The sequence below is a fragment of the Vanacampus margaritifer genome, chromosome 4, assembly GCF_051991255.1.
Source record: "Vanacampus margaritifer isolate UIUO_Vmar chromosome 4, RoL_Vmar_1.0, whole genome shotgun sequence".
NCBI classification, from domain to species: Eukaryota; Metazoa; Chordata; class Actinopteri; order Syngnathiformes; family Syngnathidae; genus Vanacampus; species Vanacampus margaritifer.
The window spans coordinates 11,908,778-11,934,558 of NC_135435.1; the positions used below are offsets into that span (position 1 = coordinate 11,908,778).

General features: G+C 38.3%; 1 protein-coding gene across 14 annotated transcripts in view; it reads right to left on the reverse strand.

Moving 5' to 3' along the window:
• Positions 1 to 3,866: 3,866 nt before the first annotated feature.
• The window catches only part of baz2ba (bromodomain adjacent to zinc finger domain, 2Ba), a 105,557-nt gene continuing 83,642 nt past the window's right edge, over positions 3,867 to 25,781 (reverse strand). For 5 of the 14 annotated variants that reach the window (XM_077563729.1, XM_077563725.1, XM_077563720.1 and 2 more), the window contains 20 exons: positions 24,773 to 24,817; positions 24,522 to 24,548; positions 21,757 to 21,822; positions 20,454 to 20,594; positions 19,536 to 19,790; positions 18,821 to 19,044; positions 18,177 to 18,251; positions 17,861 to 18,092; positions 17,717 to 17,779; positions 17,458 to 17,602; positions 14,910 to 15,703; positions 13,078 to 13,333; positions 12,271 to 12,426; positions 11,342 to 11,502; positions 9,295 to 9,623; positions 7,315 to 7,450; positions 7,082 to 7,228; positions 6,516 to 6,817; positions 5,641 to 5,784; positions 3,867 to 5,281 (listed from right to left, as the gene is read on the reverse strand). In XM_077563729.1, coding sequence (XP_077419855.1) covers positions 5,125 to 5,281; positions 5,641 to 5,784; positions 6,516 to 6,817; positions 7,082 to 7,228; positions 7,315 to 7,450; positions 9,295 to 9,623; positions 11,342 to 11,502; positions 12,271 to 12,426; positions 13,078 to 13,333; positions 14,910 to 15,703; positions 17,458 to 17,602; positions 17,717 to 17,779; positions 17,861 to 18,092; positions 18,177 to 18,251; positions 18,821 to 19,044; positions 19,536 to 19,790; positions 20,454 to 20,594; positions 21,757 to 21,822; positions 24,522 to 24,548; positions 24,773 to 24,817 — 3,855 coding nt within the window. In that variant the 3' untranslated portion in view covers positions 3,867 to 5,124. The remainder of the gene's footprint in view (positions 5,282 to 5,640; positions 5,785 to 6,515; positions 6,818 to 7,081; positions 7,229 to 7,314; positions 7,451 to 9,294; positions 9,624 to 11,341; positions 11,503 to 12,270; positions 12,427 to 13,077; positions 13,334 to 14,909; positions 15,704 to 17,457; positions 17,603 to 17,716; positions 17,780 to 17,860; positions 18,093 to 18,176; positions 18,252 to 18,820; positions 19,045 to 19,535; positions 19,791 to 20,453; positions 20,595 to 21,756; positions 21,823 to 24,521; positions 24,549 to 24,772; positions 24,818 to 25,781) is intronic. The other 9 variants (XM_077563731.1, XM_077563727.1, XM_077563723.1 and 6 more) reach the window with 5 other exon arrangements.

The window sequence follows — 25,781 nt, forward strand, 5'->3', positions numbered from 1 at the left end:
AGTTACCGTCCGATTTCACTAATTAATACTGATATTAAAATTATCACTAAGGCTTTCACATCTAGACTAGAAACAGTAATCTCGACAATTATTCATAGCGACCAAACAGGCTTTATTAAAGATCGGCACTCTACTAATAATATTAGGAGACTCTTTAACCTTATTAGCATGTCACAGCGGCATGATAAAAAGGCAGTTATTATATCATTGGATGCAGAAAAAGCTTTCGACAAAGTTAACTGGTCCTTCCTCTTTGCTGTTTTAAATAAATTTGGCTTTGGGAAATCATTTATCCACTGGGTATCAGTATTATATGATTCTCCAAAAGCTACAGTTACTACTAATGGGATTATATCTCAGAGCTTTACTTTACAGAGAGGCACAAGACAGGGATGCCCACTATCCCCTTTATTATTTGCAATATTTATTGAGCCACTTGCATTAGCCATACGCCAGGAAAGAAGGATTCAAGGAATTCACTCTGGGGTAACGGAACATAAAATTAATCTATATGCCGATGACATCTTACTTTATTTAGAAAAGCCGGCTACTTCGCTAGGGGAAGTATTTAATTTAATAACTAAATTCTCACAGTTATCAGATTATTCTATTAACTGGACAAAATCAACACTTCTACCTATTACAGAAAATTCATGGAACCCTGCAAGCCAGGACCCACACTACTCATTTCCTATAGGTAATTTAAAATACTTAGGCATAAAAATCTCACCTAAATTAACTGATTTAATTCATTTAAACTTTTCTCCACTTCTGGATAACATTTATAGTGACTTGGAGCGCTGGAATAATCTTCCTATTTCTCTAATAGGACGAATAGCCACCATTAAAATAAAAGTTTTACCTAAAATAAACTATTTTTTCTCAATGATTCCATTTAAACCTACGGCTAAATGGTTCCAGTTGTTGGACTCAGCCGTAACAAAATTTTACTGGAATAAAAAAAAAGCAAAGATTAGTCTATCTACTCTTCAGGAAAGCAAATCCAAAGGTGGTCTAGAGGCACCAAATTTTATGTACTACTATATAGCTAACCAGCTACAATATATCGTTCTATGGGCACAACCCAACAGAGACACTAACTGTTGGCTGGAACTAGAACAGAAGGATTGTAATAACCTCAGACTTCGAGATTTACTCTTTATTACAACATCGATTAAGCGCCATAATTGTTTTAAAAACCCAATGATTTCCGCCACCGTGACTGCCTGGTGGAAGGCACTAGAATTGACAAAAGCCCAAGTGGAGCCCTGTGGACTTTCTCCCCTATGGCATAACCCCGACTTTCAACTTAACAACCAACCGTTTCATTTAGCTGTGTGGGAGCAGAAAGGAATTACACATCTCCACCATCTCTTCTCAGATAATATGTTTATATCATATACATCCTTGCTCCAAAAATACAATATAAAAAACGGATTTTTTTTACATTATCTACAAGTTAAAAATATGATAAAGAAAAAAATTCCAACACTTCGGGGTACGCTCCAACCGCCTGTTTTAGCTAAAGATATTAACAAGCTTTCTCCGACAACAACAAAAAAACTTTCAAAAATATATAAGTTACTTTCATATACTGATAAAATGTCTTTACCCATCTCGAAATGGGAGACAGACTTGTCTATAGCACCGGAACCTGACTTTTGGATTCAAGTTTGTGAAAACGCATTTAAAATGACAAAACACACAAATTTACAACTTATCCAATATAAAATTATTCACAGAACATACATTACTCAATATATGATGAAGAAAATGGGACTCTCAGACTCCGACATTTGTCTCCAATGCTTACAAAACACTACAGACACTTATGTTCATGCTTTATGGTTATGTACTCCGGTTATGTGTTTCTGGACTAAAGTCTTAGAAAAACTTTCCGCTATTTTGGACTGTAGGATACCTTTATCTCCAAACTTGTGTTTGCTAGGTGACCTAACAACAACTGACTTACCACATAAACAATTTCAATCTACACTTGTAGCCCTTACTATCGCTAAAAAAACAATTCTTGTTAACTGGAAAAATAAACAAACTCTGAATCGATATTCAGAGTTTGTTTATTTTTCCATTGGTCGATACCAATGGTCTAACCTCCTCATAAATCACATTTTAATGGAAAAAATATCTGCCTCAAATAAAAACCAAATATCAAAATTACGTACTACGTATATAGAATTTTTTAACCTAATTCCGGTTACTTAATTCTGTCTGTTAGCGAGAGCCACTACATCGTGATAACTTACATTGATGTTTCTGCATTTGGCAATTTATTATTATATTATATTATTAGTATGGGATTTTTTTTTAATGGGCCTTAGGTGAACTGATGAATACACACACGCTCGCACGCACGCACGCACACACACACGCACATACACATACTCACCCACATACAAAAAAAAAAGTATATATATATATATATATATATATATATATGTGTGTATATGTATATATATATGTATATGTATTTAAAAAAAAAAACATTTATTAAATTTTTTTTAATTGATTTGTTGGGTTTTTAAAAAAAAAAAGAAAAAAAAGGAGAGCAATGATGATGTCAAATCGAATGAACAATACTGAGCTCTCCTGAAAAAAAAAAAAAAAAAAAAATGTAAGTGTGAGTGCACAAAAAAAATCTCACAGGAGAGTTTGTAAGAGCAAAAATGCTTGTTACTGGTTGGTGAAAGTACTGATTCACACCTGTCCTTTAGTCAAAGTTGTCTGTGTTTTGCAAACATGGCACAATGGGGTTGGATGCGGATTTCTTTCCTTTTTATTTTTGGTCTTAGTAGTTAGACTGGTTTGGTTTTGTTCCAGAATATTTTTTAATCGTTCTCAGAATAATCTGCGTTTTTCTGGATGCTGTAATCCAGTTTGTTTTTTTAAAAATATTTTTGGAGGTGTAATTTTTTTTCTTTAATTTTTCAGAATTGTTTGCTATTTTTCCCGTTTTTTAAATTCTTGTTGTTTTTCTGTATGTATTTGAAAATGTTTGTTTGTAGGTGTGAGTGCACAAAAAAAATCTCACAGGCGACCTTGTACGAGCAAAAAAGCTTGTTACTGGTGAAAGTACTGATTCACACCTGTCCTTTAGTCAACATTGTCTGTGTTTTGCAAACATGGCAAAATGGGGTTGGATGCGGATTTCTTTCCTTTTTATTTTTGGTTTTAGTAGTTAGACTGGTTTTGTTTTGTTCCAGAATATTTTTTTAATCGTTCTCAGAATAAAAAAAAGCGTTTTTCTGGATACTGTAATCCAGTTTTTTTTAAAAATATTCTTATTTTTCTGTATGTATTTGAAAATGACCCCCACCCCTCCCCAAAGAAAGAAAAAAAAACAACTGAAAAATGTCAATAGGAGGGGTGGGGGGATCCATAAAACAGGAAAAAAATACTCTGAAAACAAAATATTTATTTAAAAAAAATCAAAGCCCAAATATAACTCAGAAAATTGAACATTTTCAAGAAATGCAATACACTTTTGTAACATTGTGCTTGTACTGAGAAGTAACAAAAATGATAATTAGCTAATGGTGACGGTAGTAAACCTTAGTTGTGTTTGTAGGTAATTCGGTATTGAGTTGGGACTGCTCTCATGGTGAGGAGTAATTCAAAATTATGTGGGTTAAGTTCCCATTGTCCTGTGTGAGTTGACCATGTTGGAATGGTCATATTTGAAGAAAATAATAATCTCTATTGTGTCCGGTACGATTTTAAAATGTGGATTTGTGGGAATACAAATTTTGGTGAAGATTAACAATATACTCTTTGTCCCATTGTCACAATTAGAATCTAGAGATGAGTTAAGTGCAGGAAGATAATACTGAAAAGAAAACGAGTTCGAGTTTTACGTTGAAAAACATCCTTTTAATAGGTCCGTGCCACACACTAGTGAAAAATAAAGCTCCTACAAAAGAATGATACTTTTATTCCACATTATCTTAAATAAAGTAACTTCAAGTACTTTTGACTTGGTACAAAAAAATCTAGCTGCCTCCATCAGGCCACAACACACAGCAAGGTTCAACACAGTGGTTACAAATGGCCTTTAGGTCCTCTGGCAGATGGTGAGGAAATGCGTCACGGAAGCATCACTCTATGCTTGTTCCTTTTTACTTTTCGACGGCGAGGAATGATGTCTGTGTCATTGTCCAACTTTGGAGGCCTTGTTGGATTTAAATAAAAAACAAACAAAAAAACATGTCATAAAAACAAACAAAAGCAAAAAACAATAACATCCCCTACATGCCCCTGTTGGAAGGGTAGGCACTACCAAGATTAAGGATACCACAGTGTTTGCAGAGGATATGTATATACTGTACAAACAATATTTATCATGTTTTCATCACGTTCACTAAAATAGAATGCTACAATCATTCTAAGGCATAAACAATATCTTAATATTCTTAAACCATTTGTACACATCGTTTCAAACAAGACAAAATATTGACATTAATAAACAGTATATACACATGAATCACCATTGTCTAACTGCCCCTCTGCTGTTCCTATGAATAAATGCAGTTTGAACAAGTGAAGACAGTCCTCTGACACCCAAAGCACTGAACAGTGTAAACAGCTTTTTTTTCTTGGCTTTGTTTGATATTTGGGTGGGAAAATATTAGAACACAGACACATTCCTTTTTTCGATTCAAAGCAGTTAACGCAGAGTCTTCCTTTTCATAGAAAATGAAGTGGACCTTGATTCATAAATAATTATTACAAAATTAAATACATTCACTATAATACGATTAAATAACAAAAGAAAGTATTTTTACAGGTAGTGGAAAGTATTCTAGCGCAGACACATCAGTGAGGATTCATTCAGTGCAGTGTTCTGACACAGGGAGTGGTATTGCACTACAGTACCCCATTTCTCTGTGAGTCTTTGGGGTTTTGGATCCCTGTTGTAATAAATCCAGCGCAGTTCGTGTAACAACTCGGATTTCAAGGTGGCATCGATCTCTCCTGCTGCCAAAGCCACATTCTACCCCAAAGAATGAAATTAAAACCTGGTGCCCCGATATGAAAAGTAGAATGGGTTTAATGAGGATGAGGAGAAAATGTTGATTTTTTTTAATTTTGTTGTTGTTACATTTGAATTTAGTTTGTTTGTTTCAGAAGCTCAGTCCAGCGCTTCTCAAAGAACTTCCTCATGTTATGACCGGCTCGACCAATGTCGGAATTGTCCTCGTTGAACTTTTCGCAGTTGTCAAACACCAAATTGACGTCGATGATGAAAGTCTCCAGGTTTTGATACCTACGTTCAGATAAGCACAGAACAGAATGAGGCACAGGGAAAATGCAGAACAAACTAGAGAAAGACATTTTTTTTTTTAATGTTCAACAACTGATGCTGAACTGAAATGATGGAGCATTACTGTAACTGTAGAAATGTAGAATGTGAAACTTGGATCAAGAAATGTGGAAGGAGGAGGTAAATACATGTAATTATTTCATTGTGAAAATGCAGAATTTTGTGACAATTTCCGAATTTTTTTGCGACTGTGCTGGAAAATAACATTTGTGACAAAGCTCTTCTAGTTTGATGTAAGACATTCCTGAGATTGTTACTGTTAAATGATGGGTAGACATGCAGGAAACCAACGGGGAACTCACTGGCTGCTGATGAGCTTCTCACGTATGGTGGAGAAATCCATGGGCTTCTTGATGACCTTCTTATAGCCGGGGACTGACTTGATGTTGACAGGCGTGAGGAAAGGCCAGGCGTCCTGATGCCGCTCCAGCTCAGCAAGGAGAACCCTAGTCAACACACGTTATAACAGATGTTCCTTTTCAATGCCATTGTACTTCCAGTACACTTCCTTTGGGCTCTGTGCCATGTCTCTATGTCGGCTATATTGGCATCCATTTTATACAATATATATTTTAAGAGCTAGGTCACCAAAAGGCCACGTATCCACTGACAGCTGGTTTGAAATTGGATCAATTGGCAGCTGTCCCTTTCAATTCACACTTGCATTTGTGTAAATAAGGAAATAACATCTGAAAAATCATGTTCACAATGAAAGGCAGAATGTTATTTCAGAAGGTTGTATTCAAAGCCCTTCCCATTAATCAGTACCCCAAAAGTAGCTGAAATTTCATATTCAAAATGGTTTGGTGACCACTGATTTAAGAAGCGGAAGCTCCGTCTAAAAAGTGCTGTAGGAAATAAATTAGTACAGCTGTGCCAAGAGTGACCACGAATGGAAATGCCATTCATCTATAGCCTAACCCCCGACAGGAGAAGAAAGAACTTCATAATACTGTATTAAGCACAGAATAAGCTTAACGCGTCTTCTTTTTTACTTTTTTACCCCAAGAATTGTTCAATGTTCTGCCAAATGTAGCACACAGAAAATTGAAGTAACTGGAAAAAAAATTCAAAGACAATTTTTGGCCCTGAACAAGCTGAACATGTAGGAAGTCAAACAAGGGTTAATTAAAAGAGTCATGAATGATGACTTCAGTAGCAATAATAAAGTCCATACCTGCATAAACCCAAGTCCCTGTTGTTGTCTCGAGCAGTCTTAGCTCTTTTGACAAACGAGGGATTCTCCTGATTTGGTCCCGGCAGAGTAGTTAAGCTCTCCTCACTTTTCCTATTGCGACCGTTGTCTTTTGAGTTTTTCTTGGGCGTGCTACCGGCGCTGGCCGGGTCGTCCTCAGACACGTCCCCATTTCCGGCGTGCTTTCCGTTCTTCTTGGCCTCGCCGCCTTTCTTGCTTGCGCCCATGCTGGATGCTACTGGTTTGCATGGAGGCTTCTTGCTTTTGGGAGTTGGACCACTTGCCTGGATAGAGGAAGAAGCAACAACTTTGAGATTCAGTTTCATTATGCCTTCCAGTACTGTATGGCATTTCTGTACACTAGGTTGAACGACTCCATGTTACTAATGAAGCAAAACTGTTAACCAGTTGAAATTTCCACTCTAAAAGTACTAATACTGAAGCGTTACATGTGAACTAGTCAAATTTTATAATATATCTAGCTGGAGGTTTCACTAGGAGTAAGTGGCACTTTACTAGTGAGGACAAATTCAAACAAAAGATGATACCTTAGTTATGCAGGCCGGGCAGTACCAGTCCCCCTCAGGAATGCTGGTGATTTTGGGTTTGTGACAGTAAGTGTGGCAGCCTTTGTCGCAGCCGTCACATAGTAGCAGGAGGTCCTCGTTGTCTCCTTTCCTGCACATCTGACAGTACTAAACAACAAGAGCCTCTGTTAAATGCAAATATACACCTTCTGGATCGGTCAGTGGAATTCTGGAATGTCAGTCCTTCTGCTCACCACTTTCATGATGGAGCGCTCCCAGGCAATGGATTTCTGCAGCTGCTGGATACACATGGCTAACTGGGCGGCACTGCGCACTTCGATCAGGGCCTTCCTCCACACCTTCATTCCATGGGCCACCTCCTCTTCGCCACTGTTACCGGATAATAAGCAATGGCGATAATGAGAAACGGCACCCACAACAGTACATGAACACTTTGCATAATAAATATGGTTGTATACAAGAACAAGGCAAAATTATTAGTTAAACCAAGCACCAAAAAGACAGCAGAGCTCCAGCTGGACAAGCATTAACATTGTGGGAGTGTGCCACACTGGGAAGAGGTTACACCGACTTTATCACGTGAAGGGACATTCATGCAGAAAAGAGTGACTGGGTAAAACCTGCGTAAGTATAAGCGAGAGAGTAGTAGACCAAAGCCAAAGTTACTGATGCACAACACCATGCAGATGACACACAATGCCTTCACAGGAAATACCACGCCCCCTCGGGAAAAAAATGCACAAAATTAATGAAGAAAAAAAAAAAGTGACAAGCCACCATAAACAGTCCGCTGTGAAAGCATCCAAGACTGAGGGGGGGTCATCAGGGACATCATTCAGGATTACCTCTCACACAAACAACTAATGCCACTCAAACACATGACTCAAACACTCTCATGCGCATTACTGAAATGAAATATTTCAGTATAATGTGAGTGTATTTGAGTATGATGTGTAAGAGAATTTCAGTTGCGTGAGTGAGCGTTTCAGTAATGACCATGAGAGCCATTTCATTTTGCATGTGAGTAAAAACATGTGTGAGAAAGTTTTAGTAGAGCACATGAGAGCTTTTGAGTATTGTGTATAAGAGTGGTTTAGTATCGTGTGAGAGAAGTGTAGTTGTGTTTGTGAGTGGGAAAAAATATTGTGAGTTTCTCAGTGTGAATGAGTGTGTTTTAGTATGAGCGATTGAAAACAACTGTGTTAGTGTTTCAGCAGTTGTGAGAGAGAGCATTCCAATAGTGCATATACATTTTAGTAGTGTTTGTGTGTATGAGGATTTCAGTAGTCGTGTGAGAGCATTTCAGTAGTGAGCTTGACAACATTTCAGTTTTGTGTGCCAGAGTGGGTCCTGGGTAGTAAGAGTGAGAGAAACAGTCTGCATGAGAGTGGTTTAGTATTCTAACGTGAGAGGGGGGAAAAAAACTTTTAGCAGTAAGTAAGCGAGAGAATATTTCAGTAGTATGTATGAGAGCATTTCAGTAGTGGGCATGAGAGCATTTTAATAAAACCAAAAGTATGTGAGAGCCTTTCAAGCAGTGAGCGGTAAAATTTTAGCAAATGTGAGCATGTCAGTGTAGAGTGTGAGAGCGTTTCAGTTGTATGAATGTGAGTTGGTTTTAAGCGCGAGAGCCTTTTAGTGTGTATGAGGGTGGTTTAGTAGCCTAATGCGAGGGAAAACAATTTCACAAGTGCCTGAGAAAAAGTTTCAATTGTAAGTATGAGAGCATTTTAATTGAATGAAAAGTTGTGAGAGCCTTTCAAAAGTGTGCAAGAGGACTTTTCAGTAGTGTTTATTAGTCTTTTACTAGTGTGCGGAACATTTTAACAAGTGTGAGGATGTCAGTTGAGTGTGAGAGCGTCTTAGTAGCGTAAATAGGTTTGGTAGCGTGGAAATGAGTTTTCAGAAGTGTACGTGAGTAAAATAGTATCAGTAGTGTGTGAGAGTAGAAAAAAATGTATCACAAAGTTTCATTAATGTGTATGAGCATTTCAGTTTCAGAGTGTGTGAGTGTATGAGAGTTTTTCAGAAGTGTAAATGAGAGCGTTTGTCATGCGTGTGTTTAGGTGAGAGGTAACAGCAAATGACGACCCCGACATCCCATCATCCAATACCCTGAACTTTGGACTCATATGAGAAAGCACACACAGACAGAGGAGAGGGTCTTAACGTGAGAGCGGGCGGGGGAGCTTTCGGTTGGAGAGATGACCTACCCTTCCCTGTCAGCACTAGCGGATGGTGCGGGGGCAGGGACAGTGACCGTACCCACATTATCCAGCCTGATCTGAATGGTGGTACCTAAGGGGCTCCTCAGGTACCTTCTCTCGATGTTGCGCTCCAGATTGGCCAGGCGTGTCACTGCTATGTCCAGAGGGTTGTCTGAGTGACGCATCACCCCGCCCTTCTCCCCCCGCTCCTCGGGATGATCCTTGCCGTCTCCCCCGTTTGACGATGACGACGCTGGGCCCGATCTGGTGAGGGGCTTGTGCTCGTAATACACCAGATCTTCCCTCTCGGACTGAGGATCGGGATGGGTCCAGCCCTGGTGGAGGAAATTGGGATGCTCGCTATTGAGTATTAAAGACAACTGGTTGCAGCACAACACATACAAAGTTGGGGCTCTTCGACCAAATTGTCATGTATTTTTACCTCATTTTCTCATTTTCAACGTATAAATACATTCTATTTTAAATAGTATCATGCTCCCAAAAACATATTTATACGTTTTTAAAAAAATAATAAAAAAATGTTATGCTATAGCATACAGAAAGAAGGCTTTGATGCACACAGCTTCTGAACGTAGAGAATGGTTGAAGCAATGGTAGTTATTACAAAAACGGCCAGCAGGTGGTAGCAGAGTATAAGAAATCAACCAGGGCCATGTTGAAACAAGCTGTTTCCACCACTGTTTGAAACAGATTTGTGAATAATGATTAAACTTAGCTATATTCTAATGCTAATTGCTGCAAACGGAAACAGATATAAATACACTTTTTTTTCTGTTGAAAGAAGAGAAGCTAATGTTTCTTTTGGTAGGTTCCATGTTTTTATAGCAATAGAACACAATATTTTGTGGGCCTTGCAAAACTCATAACATACTAAATATCAAACTAAAACATGAAACTTGGAAATGTAATTTATGAAATGAAATAATTTTCAAATTTTTGGTCAAACTAGTCTAACTGAAACCTCTATTATTACGTGGTAACTTACAATGTTAAAATGTGAAATTTCCAGTTTAATACATTTTGTAGAAACTTTATTTGGACGTACGCTGCCATAATTATTTATGTCGTAATGCATTCAGTGAATGGTAATGTAGAATGGCGGCGGCTCTCTGCTGAGCAATGTGAAACACCTATAAAGAAAGCAAGTTAAGCCTCGTAGCGTTCCTAAAAAAACAACATACATGCTATCGGAAGAGTCACCCCCGATGCCGTGCTCTTGTCATTCACCAGACACATTCAAGAGTTTTGATCGTCCCTTTAGGAACGATACGGAGGCTTACCTTGCTTTCTTTATAGGCGTTTCACATGGCTCGGCAGAGAGCCAGCCGCCATTCTACGTCACCACGCACTGAATGTGTTGCGGCGTAAATAACAATGGCAGCGTACGTCCAAATAAAGTTTCTACAAAATGTATTAAACTGGAATTTTTTTGTTTTGAAAAATGAATCCCATAGTTATGCTAGTAACAACCAAATAAATAAAATAGAGCTAACTTGTCATGACAGTCAAGCTTCCTTTTAATATCTTTATAAGAAAAGCTTAGCTAAAAGAATAGCTTATCACGTTAAAACGTAAAACTATATTACAAAAAATTACGTTAATATATGATTTTAGATCATTTTAACGTTTTAAAATATTACATGAAAACCTGTGTTAAAACGCAATCATTTTCACGTTTTATGTGAAACCATCACATTAGACGACAAACTTATCACATTACAACATAAAATTTAAACCTGATCATTAACGTGTTTAAGTTTCACATTACGACGTGAAAATTAACATGTTAAAAACCTGATAACTTGAAGAACTTATCACATTTTAACATGAAATTTAGTGATAATTATTTTTATTTTTTCCAGGTGTAGCAGAAAGCGCGGTAAGTTTGACTTCTGGTTGAGGTCACTTGCAACTTCCTTTTTGTGTCTTTTTGCCAAACTAAACACGTTGAAATATGCAACTTATCACCTTAAAACATGACATATATTTTTTTGGGGGGGTGTATCAGCAATACGCTTCCATAGCTACATACCTTGACCTGCAGGCTGGCAGCAGTAACCTTCCTCTCAAGTTCCTCCACCTGCTGGAGCACGGCAATGTCCATCTCCATGGCCTGCTCCTCCACACACCAGCCTCGTACCGACTCCACGCTGACCTGGCTCTCCTCCAGCTCGTGCAGCTCAATCATCGCCACTACATGGATGACGTCAGAAGTAGACGTCCTCAACAACATGATATAAACTTCCTGTTCATTTTTACTGCACTTTTTGAATTTAGTTAGTTGTTTCTGGGTTTATAATTACCATAATATTTGTTAATTTCCATGGGATGATAGCATTAAGCTAGCAGACTTTTGTATTATATGGTTAAGCTGAAAGTTTTGCTATTTAAATATACTGGGGCCTTTCGATACAAGCTTAATTCATTGACCATGCTCATTACAGTACTCAAAACTATCTTCTCAAATCATCTTTCCGTATTGAAACAAACTCCAGCCTCCCAAAACACACTGAGCACACTCTATAATATTATACTGTCAATTATAAAATATACAGTAATGTCATAATAATAACAATAATAATAATAACAATGATAATAATAATTCGATATTTTTTGTCACTTTCTCTTTCAATTATACTGCTCATTTTAGTGTGTGCACCTCTTGGCCGTATGAGGGCAATATGACGGATATACTGCACAGAGACTTAAGTTTCTCTAGGCTTTCAGTACGGCAGTAATATTAATTGTCCTTGGCAGAGGGTAAAGAATTTACCTGTGACTATTGTTATACGGTCTCTCAACATATTTTGCAGCACAGTTTATGTTCACATATCCATTGCTTAATGGCTAACAATAGTGCCACATACAGTAGATGCTAATTGTTACTTTGTGTGCTTATGGCGTTTCCTATTGTATGGTAGCAATCAGCAACAAAGCACATTACTGTTTTGCAGCACTTACCATCCTTGTGTTTAATGCAGACTTGGGGGATGATCTCGATATATTTCTGCACCTGCCTCTGGAGGCCTTTCTCCCTCATACCTCGGCTGTGGAGAGCAGCGACCAGCGCTCGCAGCTCCTCGATGTCGGATATACGCCACCAACCGGTCAACATGTCTAAAGGACATTAACACAAGCTGAATGTAAGTAAGAATACACTAAATTCACAATGGATCACATTTTCATGTAACTATACAGAACTGTTGCCTCTAATCGCTTGTTTGTGTGACTGCAGTTTTTCATACGTCAACCCTTCTGGAAAATGATTATTTATTCCAAGTATTTCCCATGGTGAGAATCCACACAGTAGTTATGTAATCAGACAATTATCCAAATCAGTGTTTTCATAATTGGTCATAATCAGACAAATCCAATTTAACACATTCAGCTGCTTCAGTCTCAATCAGATCAGGTTGTAATCTGTCGTGCTTATGTAGGATCTTATTGTGTGTTCTGTTTCCTCGGATCAGCTTTTACTATAGTTGCTATTATTCAGAGATGGGTACACGAGTCACTGAAAATTGGCCAATAATGTGATTAGTGACCCTTATTGGTCTTCTCTCTTTATGACGATCATATAATGCAAGTAAGACTGCATTAATAAGGTGACCTGCAAATTGACTTCCATTGACTTGGGTTTGAAACTTTCACGTGTGACTTGATGTCTGTCATTATACAACAGCCTATATTTTAGCTCATCAGATTTTACAGGTCAGTGGCACAATTTGTTTATTTAAATATTTTTCCAATATGTGGGCAGATTCTTACCTTCTGGGATAGGCCGAGGTGTGTGGTGGTCAAGAGATTTTGGAATCTCCACAGCAGGAGGTGAGGGCATGGATGAACTTTTCTCAATGCGAGGTAGAGGTGATTCGCTCTTACTGGACCCGCTTGCTGCTGTATTGCCCTCCACAGAGTGACCCAGCATGGGACTGGGGCTGCTGCATAGGGGCAAGCTGGGACTTAACATGCCACTCGACCAGCTCCCCAAAGACACTCCTAGTAATGAAACGCCAGACTTTGCCTGAGAAGAAAACACAAAGGAGGATTGTGGATTACAGCCACACAGAAACACAATTCAAGTAATTTACTACTGCTTTAAATTAAATTATTGCCAACCATTTATAATTTCTTTATTGTGAGCTAACCTTCAGTTTTGTAAATTACGGATTTATTCAAATCTATTCTCCAAAATTCATGTTCATGCCTATGGAATGTTTGCAATTTGTGAATTTGCCAGAATTTTTCCATCCTACTCTTAGACATTGCTGCCATCTGGAGGCTTGCACAGCACATAACACTTTAAAAACTGTTACCCCCGTATTGACTTTGCGAGTCAAAAACAATACATTGTACAATATTTTCTCTTTTATATAATTTTATATTTTATGCTTGCAAGTATTTTTTTCCTGTAATGTGATTAAGAGGTGTGTTGTAAACGGTTAAAATTCATGTAGGAAGGGTAAAACATTTTGCAAATAGTTTTCAGATGTTTTTTTTATAGTGTAAACTTTTACTGATTGATGGGGATTTGATTCGGATCAAACTAGATAAAAAATAAAGAAAAAGATAAAACTAAAATAGGGGTTCACTAATATTATACTTGCACGAAATCTGATAATTTAAAGGGGAAGTCAACCCCCCCCCCCAATAAATTCTTGATAATATGTTCTATGCAGCCCCTCTAGTCTAGATAAGGTATTCTGGCTAAATATTGCATTAGTGTAATAATCCAGCAGTTTTTATCTATGTCAGGAGGCAGCCATCTTGCCACTTGCTGTCGACTGAAGATGACATTACAGTTGCTCAGGTCTCAGGTAACAACCAACCACAGCTCAGCTTCAGAAAACAGGTGAGCTGTGATTGGCTGTTGTGCATCTGCGATGTCATCTTCAGTCGACAGCAAGTGGCAAAATGGCCACCCACTAAAATGGATAAAAACGGCTGGATTTTGCTTCATAACTCGTAATCCACAAATGTAATATTAATCAGAATGTCATGTTTCGACTAGTGAGGTCACATGTAAGATATTATTGTCAAGAAATGATTACGGTAGACTTCCCCTTTCAAGATTATGCTAAAATACCGTATATTTTTACCATAAAGTGAAATCACAAATGGGCCCAGTGATACCCTTCGGCATGGTTTAGAGTTCCTCGTTGTTGGCTGAGGGCATGCTCATCACGCAGAGAAAGGCGAAAAGAGAAAGAAGTCTGACTTGACAACCAACATATGACATGACCATTATAGAGCACCTCATTGTTGTGGCGTGGAAAAACCATGCGATGACCCATTGTGATATATTCTAGTCACTGGAGTATTTAAGTGGATATATTTCTGTTTTTCTAGGTCGTAGTTAGTGGTATTTGACAGTTGAGCAGCATGTGGTTTCAAGGCATTCAGAGGACACACTCACAGTGAGAGCGGAGACAACGGCTAGATTTTTCACCATTTTGAAACCTCACTTGGTGATTTGTTTAATTATACAATTTGGTCATGATTGTTAACGATACTTCTTTATGGTGTGTACAAATTTAAAAGCCTTATTTTCACTAAGAGCCAACCTTCAATTTTGTAAATGAATAATTTAGGGGCCTCACCTGCAGTGCTGAGAGAGGGTAGGTGAGAAGGCCAGCAGGGTGATGGGGGCTGACCGAGGCCGACGCCGCAGAAGGAGTGAGAGGGAGTGCAGGTGACGCTGGAGGAGATCTGGGCTTGCTGGGTGTGGAGGACGCCTGGGGAGCGTCATCAAGGGCCCCGGGAGGGGTCGTCGTGAGGGAGGAAAGGTCGCAGGGGTTGCGAGGGAGCAGGCTGAACCAGTGTCCGCTCCTCTCCGTCAGAACCCGAAGCAGCTGGTCGTTGGGCTGGAGGGAGAGTTGTTGGGATGGAGTTGGGGAAGAGGCGGGAGGAGTGTCCCCCGGGTTTTCACGCTTGGCCGGCAGGCACCGGGCCGACAGGGAGGTCGAGATCGGGCCGGGGACATTTGAAGTGTCATGACCGACAATCACAGCGGTTTTTGCCACTGCCGGCTCTGAGGTATTGTGAGAGGGGGAGTATGACATCACGCTCGTTGTGGCAATAGGAGAACATGTACGGTTGCCATTCTGTCCAACGTGAGTGCTCCCCTGGTCCTCCACCTTCATCACAGTTTCTCTGGGAGCGTCTGGACAAAGTTGAGACACGTAGCCTTGTTGTTGGTAGAAGGTGGTTGGAGAGTTCTTCCTCTCTTCATGCTCGGTCTCCTCTTCCCTGTGTTGTTGCAAGCCATGTGGGAGACCAGGACATGAGGCAGGTTTGTCCTTCTCCACTTCAATCTCCAGAGGTTCATCTTTGACCTTGACTTCCTCTGCTGCTCTTCTCCGCCTCTGTCGCTCCTCCTCAAGTTCCTCTGGAGCTGAATGCAAATAAGACAATATCACAAGTCTTGGAATTGTAACTTTACTCTCAGGGTTCTATGTTGGCCATTAGTGTTAATTTCGTTAACAAAAACTAAACAAAAATACTTCAACACACATTTTTCACCAGACAAAAACTAGATTAAACTAAAACCTTCATTAATAAACAATAACTGGGACTAAATCAGTATGCATTTTCGTCGACTAATGAAGACGAAATGAAAATGCACTCACTTATTAAAAACCAGACTCAAATCTATAGACATTTTAGTTCATGAACAAAGATGAGACGAAAATTGTATTATATTTCGTAAACTCCTGTCACTGTGACCCTATCATGTGACACACGCCCTTTCAAATCTGCAGCTAGCAGTGCAACATGCACACACACATGGGACAGAAAGGAGGTGTGGATTCACGGTGAAAGTAAAAAATAAAATATTTTTTTTAAATTAGTTATAATGTAACATTAATCCAACGGCTATAACATTCCAACAATGTTAATCTGACCGCTAACTAATGCTGGCTAATTTAGCTCATAGCACGAAGCCATACATATTAGCCACTAATATGTGGCAACGTTTTTTTTCATCGAAAAGATGAGAAAATATTATGTGAAATAGTTTTAGATGTTCAACATTATCTGCTGACAATAAAAATACCAGAGGTAAAATGATTGTCCTGACTAAAACTAGACTAAAACGTTGACAGTTTTTGTTGACTAAAACTAGAAAAACAAAATGATATTTTCTTGGACTAAAATAAAGACTAAAATGCTAGATTTATAGTTGACTAAAAGTGTGATTAAATAAAAACAGGATGAGGTTGACTACCTGTAACTATGATAAAAAGTGTGATTGAAACTGGACTAAACCTGAGACTAAATTTAAAAATGGCGGATAAAATTAACACTATTGGCCATTTGTGTCCAACTTGCATTCTCTTTTGGAACCGTTTTCACTGATTTAATACAAATGTAATGAAGCAGCCCAGAGTGGGAATTTTAGCCAGATTTTAAACTTTTTTCTCTTTCAATACATCAGAAATCAATCAATTTTATAAATTTTTACTTTTTACATATAAGAGCAATTTCAGGTTATGTGGGCAGTAAATATGGAATTATAAAAAAAAAAAGACAAAAAGAAAAAAAAAAGCTAGATCATACTCACGAGATAACGTACAAAGTCATAATGAGATTATCTTTTAGTAATGAGATACCAAGCCAAAATGACAAGATATGATCTCATTATAATAATGAGACCATATCCTGTAATTTTGACTTTGGTCAATCACTAATAACAAAGGTGTTGTTATTTTATATTGTAGACTATATAAATTGTAATGACAAAATGTGATAAAATACTCTTGACTTCAAATACAAAATATATTACATTTCGCTTTATGTATGTATGTATGTATGTATGTAGGATTTTTTTGTGGTAACTGGTGGATACGGGATGTCATTGTAGAAAGACTAGCAATATAAGAAAAAACAGTGGCACTGCGAATATACGAAAATGCTATTTTTGGTTCTTTCCAACCTGTGCATCATGTAAACAAATGAATTTCCAGGTTAAAAATACCTGAAAATTTATTTATTTATGCAGCGAGAGGAACAAAGAACACAATACTTGAACTCATGACAAATTTATGTTTGTCTGAGGCCAAAAATGACCACAAACAAGCAGAAATGGTTGTAAAATCCAGCATGACTATGCAAGACCAACACTGTCTCTTGTTGTACTACAATTACCTTCTCCACTCTCCATGGCTTCAATGAAGACCCCTCCACAGTGTGGAAGTACCCAGTATCGACGGCGGTAACGATCTTGGCCGTACATCATGGAGCGCAGGGAATGGGATATTTCAAACAGCTTTCTTCGAGTCTGGTGATGTTGCTGAAGTTGGACACAGCATTCACGTTTTTTAATTGACATATATTCTGCAATGTTTGTTTAGCAAACTGGCAGCGAGTACCAATGAAGGAAGAAAATAGATCAAAGTAACAATACCTTAGCTAACTTTTCTATCTGCTTTTCTAGCTCCTCCACACTAGTGGCTTGGTCAACTTCATCCTGACAACAGAAAAAAATCAGTTATTTCCAAAATGTTAATGATGCATATAAATATTTCTTTCGTTTTTTTTTTTTTTTTACCTCATCATACGTTTCCACTTTTTTAACCTTCTTAAGGTCGTCTTCATCCTCATCTTCATCATCATCTGCCGGATCGTCACTGTCATCGTCGTCATCGTCGTCGTCGTCGCTGTCAGCACCAAGTTTCCTCTTGCGTTTGATAGCTGAAGACGGCGTACAGAGAGACTGGTTCTCTTCCACACCCACGCTGGCTTCCCTCCTCCCAGTGCGTTTGGCATAAATGGTTCTCAATCTGCATGGGGAAATATAGTTTGAGGGTTATATTGTCTAGTTATAAAAACAAAAGAAAAAAAACTGTAAAGCTAATATAACTTACTTCTTAAGTTTCCCCTCCATGATAATTTTATCTTTCCTCACATTTGCCATCTGATCCAGGCTCTTATCAATTTCACTGTAAGAAGGGGTGCAATATTGTGAGATCTATTGGCTGATTTTCTAAATACAGCACATATATTACTTACAAAATTTTATTGAGTGTTCTCTAACATGGAGCTGAAAGGCAAAATATGCAACTTTTTCAAGGATGTCTGTCAGCTATGCCTTTCTATTGGTACTCTTCCAGTCCCTCTATCTCTGTTGCAACCCGCTGATGACACTGTTGTACTCTTAAGCTTAGTGGCCTTTTCCATATGAGAAAATCCTATTTGAGGCCTTGCCATTACAAGTGGCCACTGAGAAAGGCATCGTTGGACAATTTTTTGTCTCAAACACCTGTTGTGAATTCTGCTGTTCAGCTTGTTAGAGAACATGAAGTTGTGCAAAAAAATAAAAAGTACCGAAAACTTAGCTCAGTTTACATGGAGCCTTGTATTCCAATTAACCAAATGCAAATGCTCCATATTTACACCTTTTTTTTTAGGGTTAGGGTTAGGGTTCGTACATTTTATTTTATGTTCATTCAAATTTCACCCAAATGCTGTAACACGTGTACATATTACTATATATAACTACATGCGATACCTGATAACGACTTTGCTGCAAGCCAGCTCGTTAGCTAGGAATCCCAGGATGGACGCTTTCTGGGAAGGCGTGTGGGCCTGGAAAGCCTTTGTCTTTAAACTGAGGGCCAGAGGGGCCAGATCGGTATTGGCACAATGGGCCCCCATGTACATCTGCAGCACCTCAGACACATTATCCCGGTTTATGCCAACGTTTGTCAGATGGTCACCCAGCATGGTCTTTGTCTAGAAGAGAAGTAGATGATGTTCCATTTTTACTGAAGTTACAAGCTTTCTTTCATTCATACATAGGGTTGCAAAAAACAGCTGCTTAGTCAATTATGCTGTAATGCCCTCACATCTGGGCAGGGAGAGCTATTTATTTTTGCATGGATGTTACTTAGAATGACAAGACTAAGCATACTGTATATAATAATCATTTTCCATTAAATTACCCTCAATTCCCCGTTAGCTCAGTTCTATAAATTATTATGGTCATTTTTCAATTGGAAATATTTCCCAAATTCCACAGTTTGCAGTAACTTCATATGAAAATTTACAAGACATTTTCTATAAATTTACCGGACCTTTCATGGGACCTATGTATATTCTGAACATTTATACCTATGCATGATTTTCAAATTAAATAAATAAAAACATCATTCACACAAATGAATTACATTCCAACATAGTGTAAACAATCCCAGACAACACTGAAGTTTGACATCTTAACTTACTTTTTGTCCAGGGGGTAAACCAGGATCACAGACTGCCAGAGAGAGTAGTTTGACCAGGAGGTCTTGGACTTGACCCATGCTGTCACCCACATTGAGCAAGCCCTCCTGTAGCATACCCAGTGTTGGCACATCAGCATTCAAGTCCAGGCCCAAAACCTTTCCAAATCCTCGCAAGAACTGCATCAGCATCAAACAGTCGGACACTGCCCGCCCTGGAAGGATCAGCCCGGGAATTCTGGAGAAGTCGGGGAGAGCCTGAAGACGACAATTAGGGTATAATGTTTTGTGTTAAGTTCAAATAAGCAATATTCTCTCATTTGGTGAATTGGTCAAGCTGTATCAAATGTGCTTTGTTACGACCTTTAATATTATGTAGTACTACCATTAGCCACTTGGTGGCATACATCTAAAAATATCACTTCACTATTGTCTCATTATGGTCATCAATGTCTTATAAAAACATATCTAGCAACATACTTGAATGTTCATTTTGAATTCACACAGTGTTCCAGAATATCTTCATCATAATTATTTATTATGAATGAGATCATTTCAAAATGTATCAAAAGCCTGCCTGACATTAATAAATAGATTTTTAATCCTTCATAAAAAAGCACATTTTGTTATGTTTTACAACACTCATTTTTGGATAAAATCATCCACTATCAAACAATGTGATGTCCTATTCGACCCAAAACAGACACAATTTACACTATTTTATTCTTTGATGGTTTTGAGTTTCACCCACATTGTTATGTAGTTTGGATGACACTTAGGCTATTTATATTGCTGACAAATGGCAAAACAAGTCAAATTTGCCCCAGTATGTGTGATGGATAAATGAAGGAAATACACCTACACTAAGCAACATATCTACATATGTATATAAATAAACATACTGCTAAAGATCTTAACTACCTTCTGATCAGACAGGCACATGTCTTCATTTGGCTTCTTCAGCTCTCGGGCTATCTCCAACTCCAGCCTGCGCTGCTCCAGCTTGCGCTCTTTGTTGAGACGCTTCTCGTCCCTTTTTTCCTGCCGCAGGCGCTCGCGCTCCTAAGGAGTCCAGAATTTGCAGAAGCATTAGGAGAAAAAGTATTTCTACAGAGTGTAGATTTGTGTATAGCTGCATTTGTATTTGTGTGTGTGTGAAAGCAGACGAGTGTTTGATTGCAGCTATGCATTCAAAGGAAAAGTGCTGGAGGGCCAGACTCTTGGGAGGGAAAGAGTGAACAATAATGGGAGAACATGGGGAGTCGACTAAGGAATAATGACTTCCTGTTTTTATGGCATGGCGTAGGGGTGTCCAAACTACTGCCCCAGGGGCCATTTGCAGTCCGCCTTCATTTTTTTAAGTGGCCCATGGCAACTACTGTGGTGCAACTGTAATTCTTTGGTGCTGAAGAAACTTGTTGGCAACCAAGGTAAGATTGTGTGCAAACTCATTTCCACCTATTGCACTGCTTAGTCAGTTCATTGTTTTATTCATTGCATCATTCATAGCTAAGACCTTTGAAAAAGAGTCCACACCATTTTAATCATTGACAACAGAAAAAATATAATACTATAATAGGGCTGGGTATCGATTAAAATTTCCTGAATCGATTCGATTTTGACTCACTATTTGAGTTTGATTTTTCCCAATTCGATTCACTTCACTTTAGTCTGATACTGATTAATTATGGAACATAAATTCTTATGATATTATGATAAAAACTCCACAAACATTAAATGCCAAATTAAATTTTACGGAGGCAATTACGGGTTAATTGATTTAGATCAATAAGGATGAGATATAAATACTTTCATAATTATATTTCAATAATTGCAAATGTAAAAAAAAAAAAACAATAAAAAAAACAATTGTCTTAAAGTGCAATAAGTCAGATCTCTCACAAATTCAAATTCAAATTCAATTCATGTGAACAGTAAATTTTAAGAAATCATTACGATACAAAAAAAAGCCATTAAAATTCAATTTTCTTATAAATTTATGGGGAAAAGTGATATTAAAAATAACCGGTTCATGTTTTTATGAATTGATATCAGGCTTGAAAAGGAAAATCAATTATTAAATTTTTGAAACCCAGCCCTACTATAATATAAAAGATTTTCCTGATTGATTTGGTTTTAGCCTGGAAAACGTTTGGACACCCTGATGTTGTGTGTGCGTGTATGTGTGTGTTGTTTTTTAATTTATTTTTCAGCCTATGACTACCTCTGCTTTCTTGCGGGCCTCAACAGCCTTCATCAGCATTACATGCTGCCTCCTCCTTTCTCTCTCCTACAGTGGCAGAAAACAAGAGGCACATTACAGTAACAGGCACATACTGCAAATAGCCCGGACAAGGCCATACAATTTTAGTGTATTAATACAATAGTAATGCTCTAAATTCATTAGAGGCACCATACTTGGAACAAACACAAAACGATGCTTCACATGTATACTGTCACATGTATGGTGGAAGCATTACGTGAAGAGCACAGTAGTACGATGACAACCAAAAAGCAACACATAGATGCGATACGTAGTAGATGTGATGACAGGCTCAAAAAAGAGAAGCAGCTGCAATCAGTGACGGCGCATCTAAGCTAAAGCGGAGAGAATACAAGCGACAAAATATTGGTTGGCAGACGATAATATATTGTATTAGTCATTGGTGACATTTATTTGACGCTTTACTAATAATATTTAGTGGAGGGGACGACAAAAAGAAATGATGAGCTACAAACAGAGCAGTTACACTTCAGTGAGTTTGGCAGCTTTAGTATTAGCACAGTATGAGACTGCGGAGGATGAGACATCTATTTTGTTCTCTGGTGCATGATTCACAGTCTCCTGCAAAAAAAAAAAAAAGGCCACGAGAATCACCGGTGACTGACTATCATTTTATTTGATCTCTTCAGGTTTTCCCCTCGACGGTATCAGACTGTCATTCCCACTGTGATCCACCAAAGGACACAATTACCACGAGTTCAGCCTGCCAAGAACATTCCCAGCACACTGACTCAAATGGTTGTGAGGAGCATTTTAACGTTGTGATACACAATTAAAAAAAACAGGCTGGGAGCCTGGCAGTCCTTGTGGTGGTTTGATTTTTCTTTTCTTTTTTTTTTACTAAAATGGAATGTAATTGTGATTTATATGTCTGTAATACAGAGCGTCATTGTTCATGCCACCATGTGACATCACAGGTTTTAATTTTTTTTTTTATAGTATAGTGGTGCACTGAGTTAGGACAAAATGAGTATACTGTACTCTCAAGGAGCATGGTGCATTGTAAATGTCAAATCTCCTTACATCACTCACTAGGTCACACCTATTAAAAGGCATATGTCAATACACGAAAACTGTGATTTCTGGTTTAATTTACATTTTAGAATTATTATTTTTATGATTATTCTGTTACATTTCATTATGCTTTTATATTTAACAATTCAATCCTGCTTTTCTTGATTAAATCAAAAACGTTTGGGGTGTTTTGGCCATGGAACTAAATAAATAGCATTTAAATGTGTTAGTAGGGGAAAATGAATTGTTATATGCATTGGGTTTGGTATATAGTGTGTTTTCAATTGACTTTGATGTGTTATTCATGATGGAGGGGCAAAAGTATTTTAAAAAGTTTTTATACGGTCACTTTTAAGGGTTGTGCATATCTCCACAAAAGACAATTCGATGCATACCTCGATATATAGTTTGCAATACGATTGAAGGTCGGTTTGATTATACAGTGGAACGAGTTGATTTGGTTCGATTCAATGGGATTACCATTCAATTCGATATGCAACAGCACAGTTCAAGATGGTATAATGTTATGAGTTTCTTGTACATAAGAATGAACTTGTCAGTACTGTAAATGTGGCATTTCATTCAAAGATGATTATTTGTGTGGGCCAATTCGATTCGACGCCTCCACTTTTTTGAATCAAAAGTGTTTTTTTGAGTCAAATCACTTTTCGTTACACCCCTAGTCTCTCTGTATCTTGGATTTTAACCTATTGTCGGTGAGTTTGAAAAATATCCGAGATAACGGGTTCAGTGTGTGTCAAAACAAGTACAATAAAATCCACTTCAATTGCCCATGTAATCTGCACCCTTAAAGTTTGTATGAGGGTCCAATGGGCATGATTCAATAGCTCTTAAAGAGCATAAGGGACAGATAGGGCAGACCTTTTTAGATTCAGCTGCAGCTGTGCATTTGTGAGAAAGTCTACAGGCCAAAAGAAAATATTAGACAGAACCCATTTGTCCCCATGGTGGAATCGATCATGGCAATGATCTGACTACATGCTGCTTCTGCCGCCAAATGAACTGACAGTGACGTGGGTGATCCAACTGGTAGACAAAACGATTCGCCGTAACGCTCCGTTCAATGTTGTGCAGAAGCGGTGACGAGGCTTGGGCAGGTTAAAGTCCAGCACTCGGACAGCAGAACAGACGCACGGACGAACAGACACAAGCTTAACATCTGGGCCAAATAATCAAGCACTCATGAGTAGGTTTGCTTCCTGTTTTATATTCCCGTTAACTCCCATGTTGTGAAGTTCCCGTCTTTGAAATCCCCTCAATTTTGCAACCCCACTCATGAGCAACACACGCTAGTCCAATACAACAATTAAGACAATGTATGTGATGGATGGAAACTCCTCGAGTGCACTTTGAGACACAGTGAGTGTGGTTTGGGCTAGCAGTCTTTGCAATGCATTCTGAGTAGAAGAAGGGGCGGGGGGGTGAGGGAATGGGGGAAGGGGACAGAAGCTGCCTGGCCAATGTGACAGGGTCAGTTGTCCCTCAGGACGAGCAGATGGAGGCAGCATACTGACTCTTTTTTTCTCTTTTGTTTGTTTTGCTGGAAAGCCATGCAGAAGAATGTAGTATGACAGCAGCCAGTGCTACACTTAATGCATTGCTATGACAACCATAACACAACCAGTTACACGATGCAGGTGTTAGATGTACAAAAATAAACATACCCATACCATATCTAGTCTATGCCTCTCCAACTCCTGGCAGAGAGAGTTGGCAAAATATTATGAAACAGAAGTAATATCCAGAACCAGAAAGCATGGCGTTCTCATATTCAGAATTACTCATGACTTTCATTACAAGTTGACGTTTGCTGATTAACCACGCACACGTTCACGCATTTACTTAAAACACACGCACGCACGCACACCCACACAGAGGCAAATGCTTCCATTGTTGAGCAGTTAGTGTTTAAGTTGCCTACCTGGTGCTTCAGGATCTCCGCCTGCTGTCTCCTCAGTTCTTTCTCCTTGGAGACAAAAGAGAGATGAGGGGGGAACATCAATACACTGTGATACTCCTGCCAATCCCCATTTTGTTTTTTTGGAAGCCGTGCCAACTGAAAAGGAACACTAGCGAGCTTCAAAGTAAGAACAAAAAAAAAAAGCCCAGTAACTTAGTATCTTGCAATTATCTCATTCATTTTTAGCTACAAACTAATAGGACAACTTTGGCATCCCAGTAGTCAATGTTAATAGTCCCGATAGAGGTGATTTAAAAACCCAATAATGATCCTGATATAATATTTGCCCTTAAAATGAGGTGAAATTAAATAAAGTGAAGAAAGAAAGAAATACTGACTTATTTCTTATTGGCAAAAAATAAACAGCAATCCTTTAGTTGTGATGAGGGAACTCCAGCAATAGACTACAGTTGGAAAAAAAACATTTCTGCTAAATCTGGTGCAAGCATCTCTTCACGTGTTGATAATGATTTATTTTAGCACACATTGTCCATACATGTAAAAAAATAAACAATAAAAAACAACGTAACCATTATATCAGACATTTTATATGGTATTTTTAAAACATATCGTTATATTGCACAACTATCTGTCCACTATTAATAATACTAATGAAACACTGGATGTTAAATCAAATTTTATAATGTCACTAGTAGCACACGGTTGTCAACAAGTAGACAGTTTTGCATCACTACTAACATGTTATTGTCCTATTAGGACAAAAGACTACTAGTACATGGGCCTTAATATGGCTATCAAGGACATGAAAAAAAAATGCTGGAACAACTTTATGGAAAGGTGTTTCAGCATTTATTTGACACCCTTGATGTCCTAGTTAAGCTCCGTGTGATTCAGCGCCGTAGTGGAATGATTAGGTGTGCACTACTTACAATGACTATCTTACTAGCAATGTTCCACTACTGTATGACACTTATGCACAGTACTATGACAGTTTCAGCATTAGTGAGAC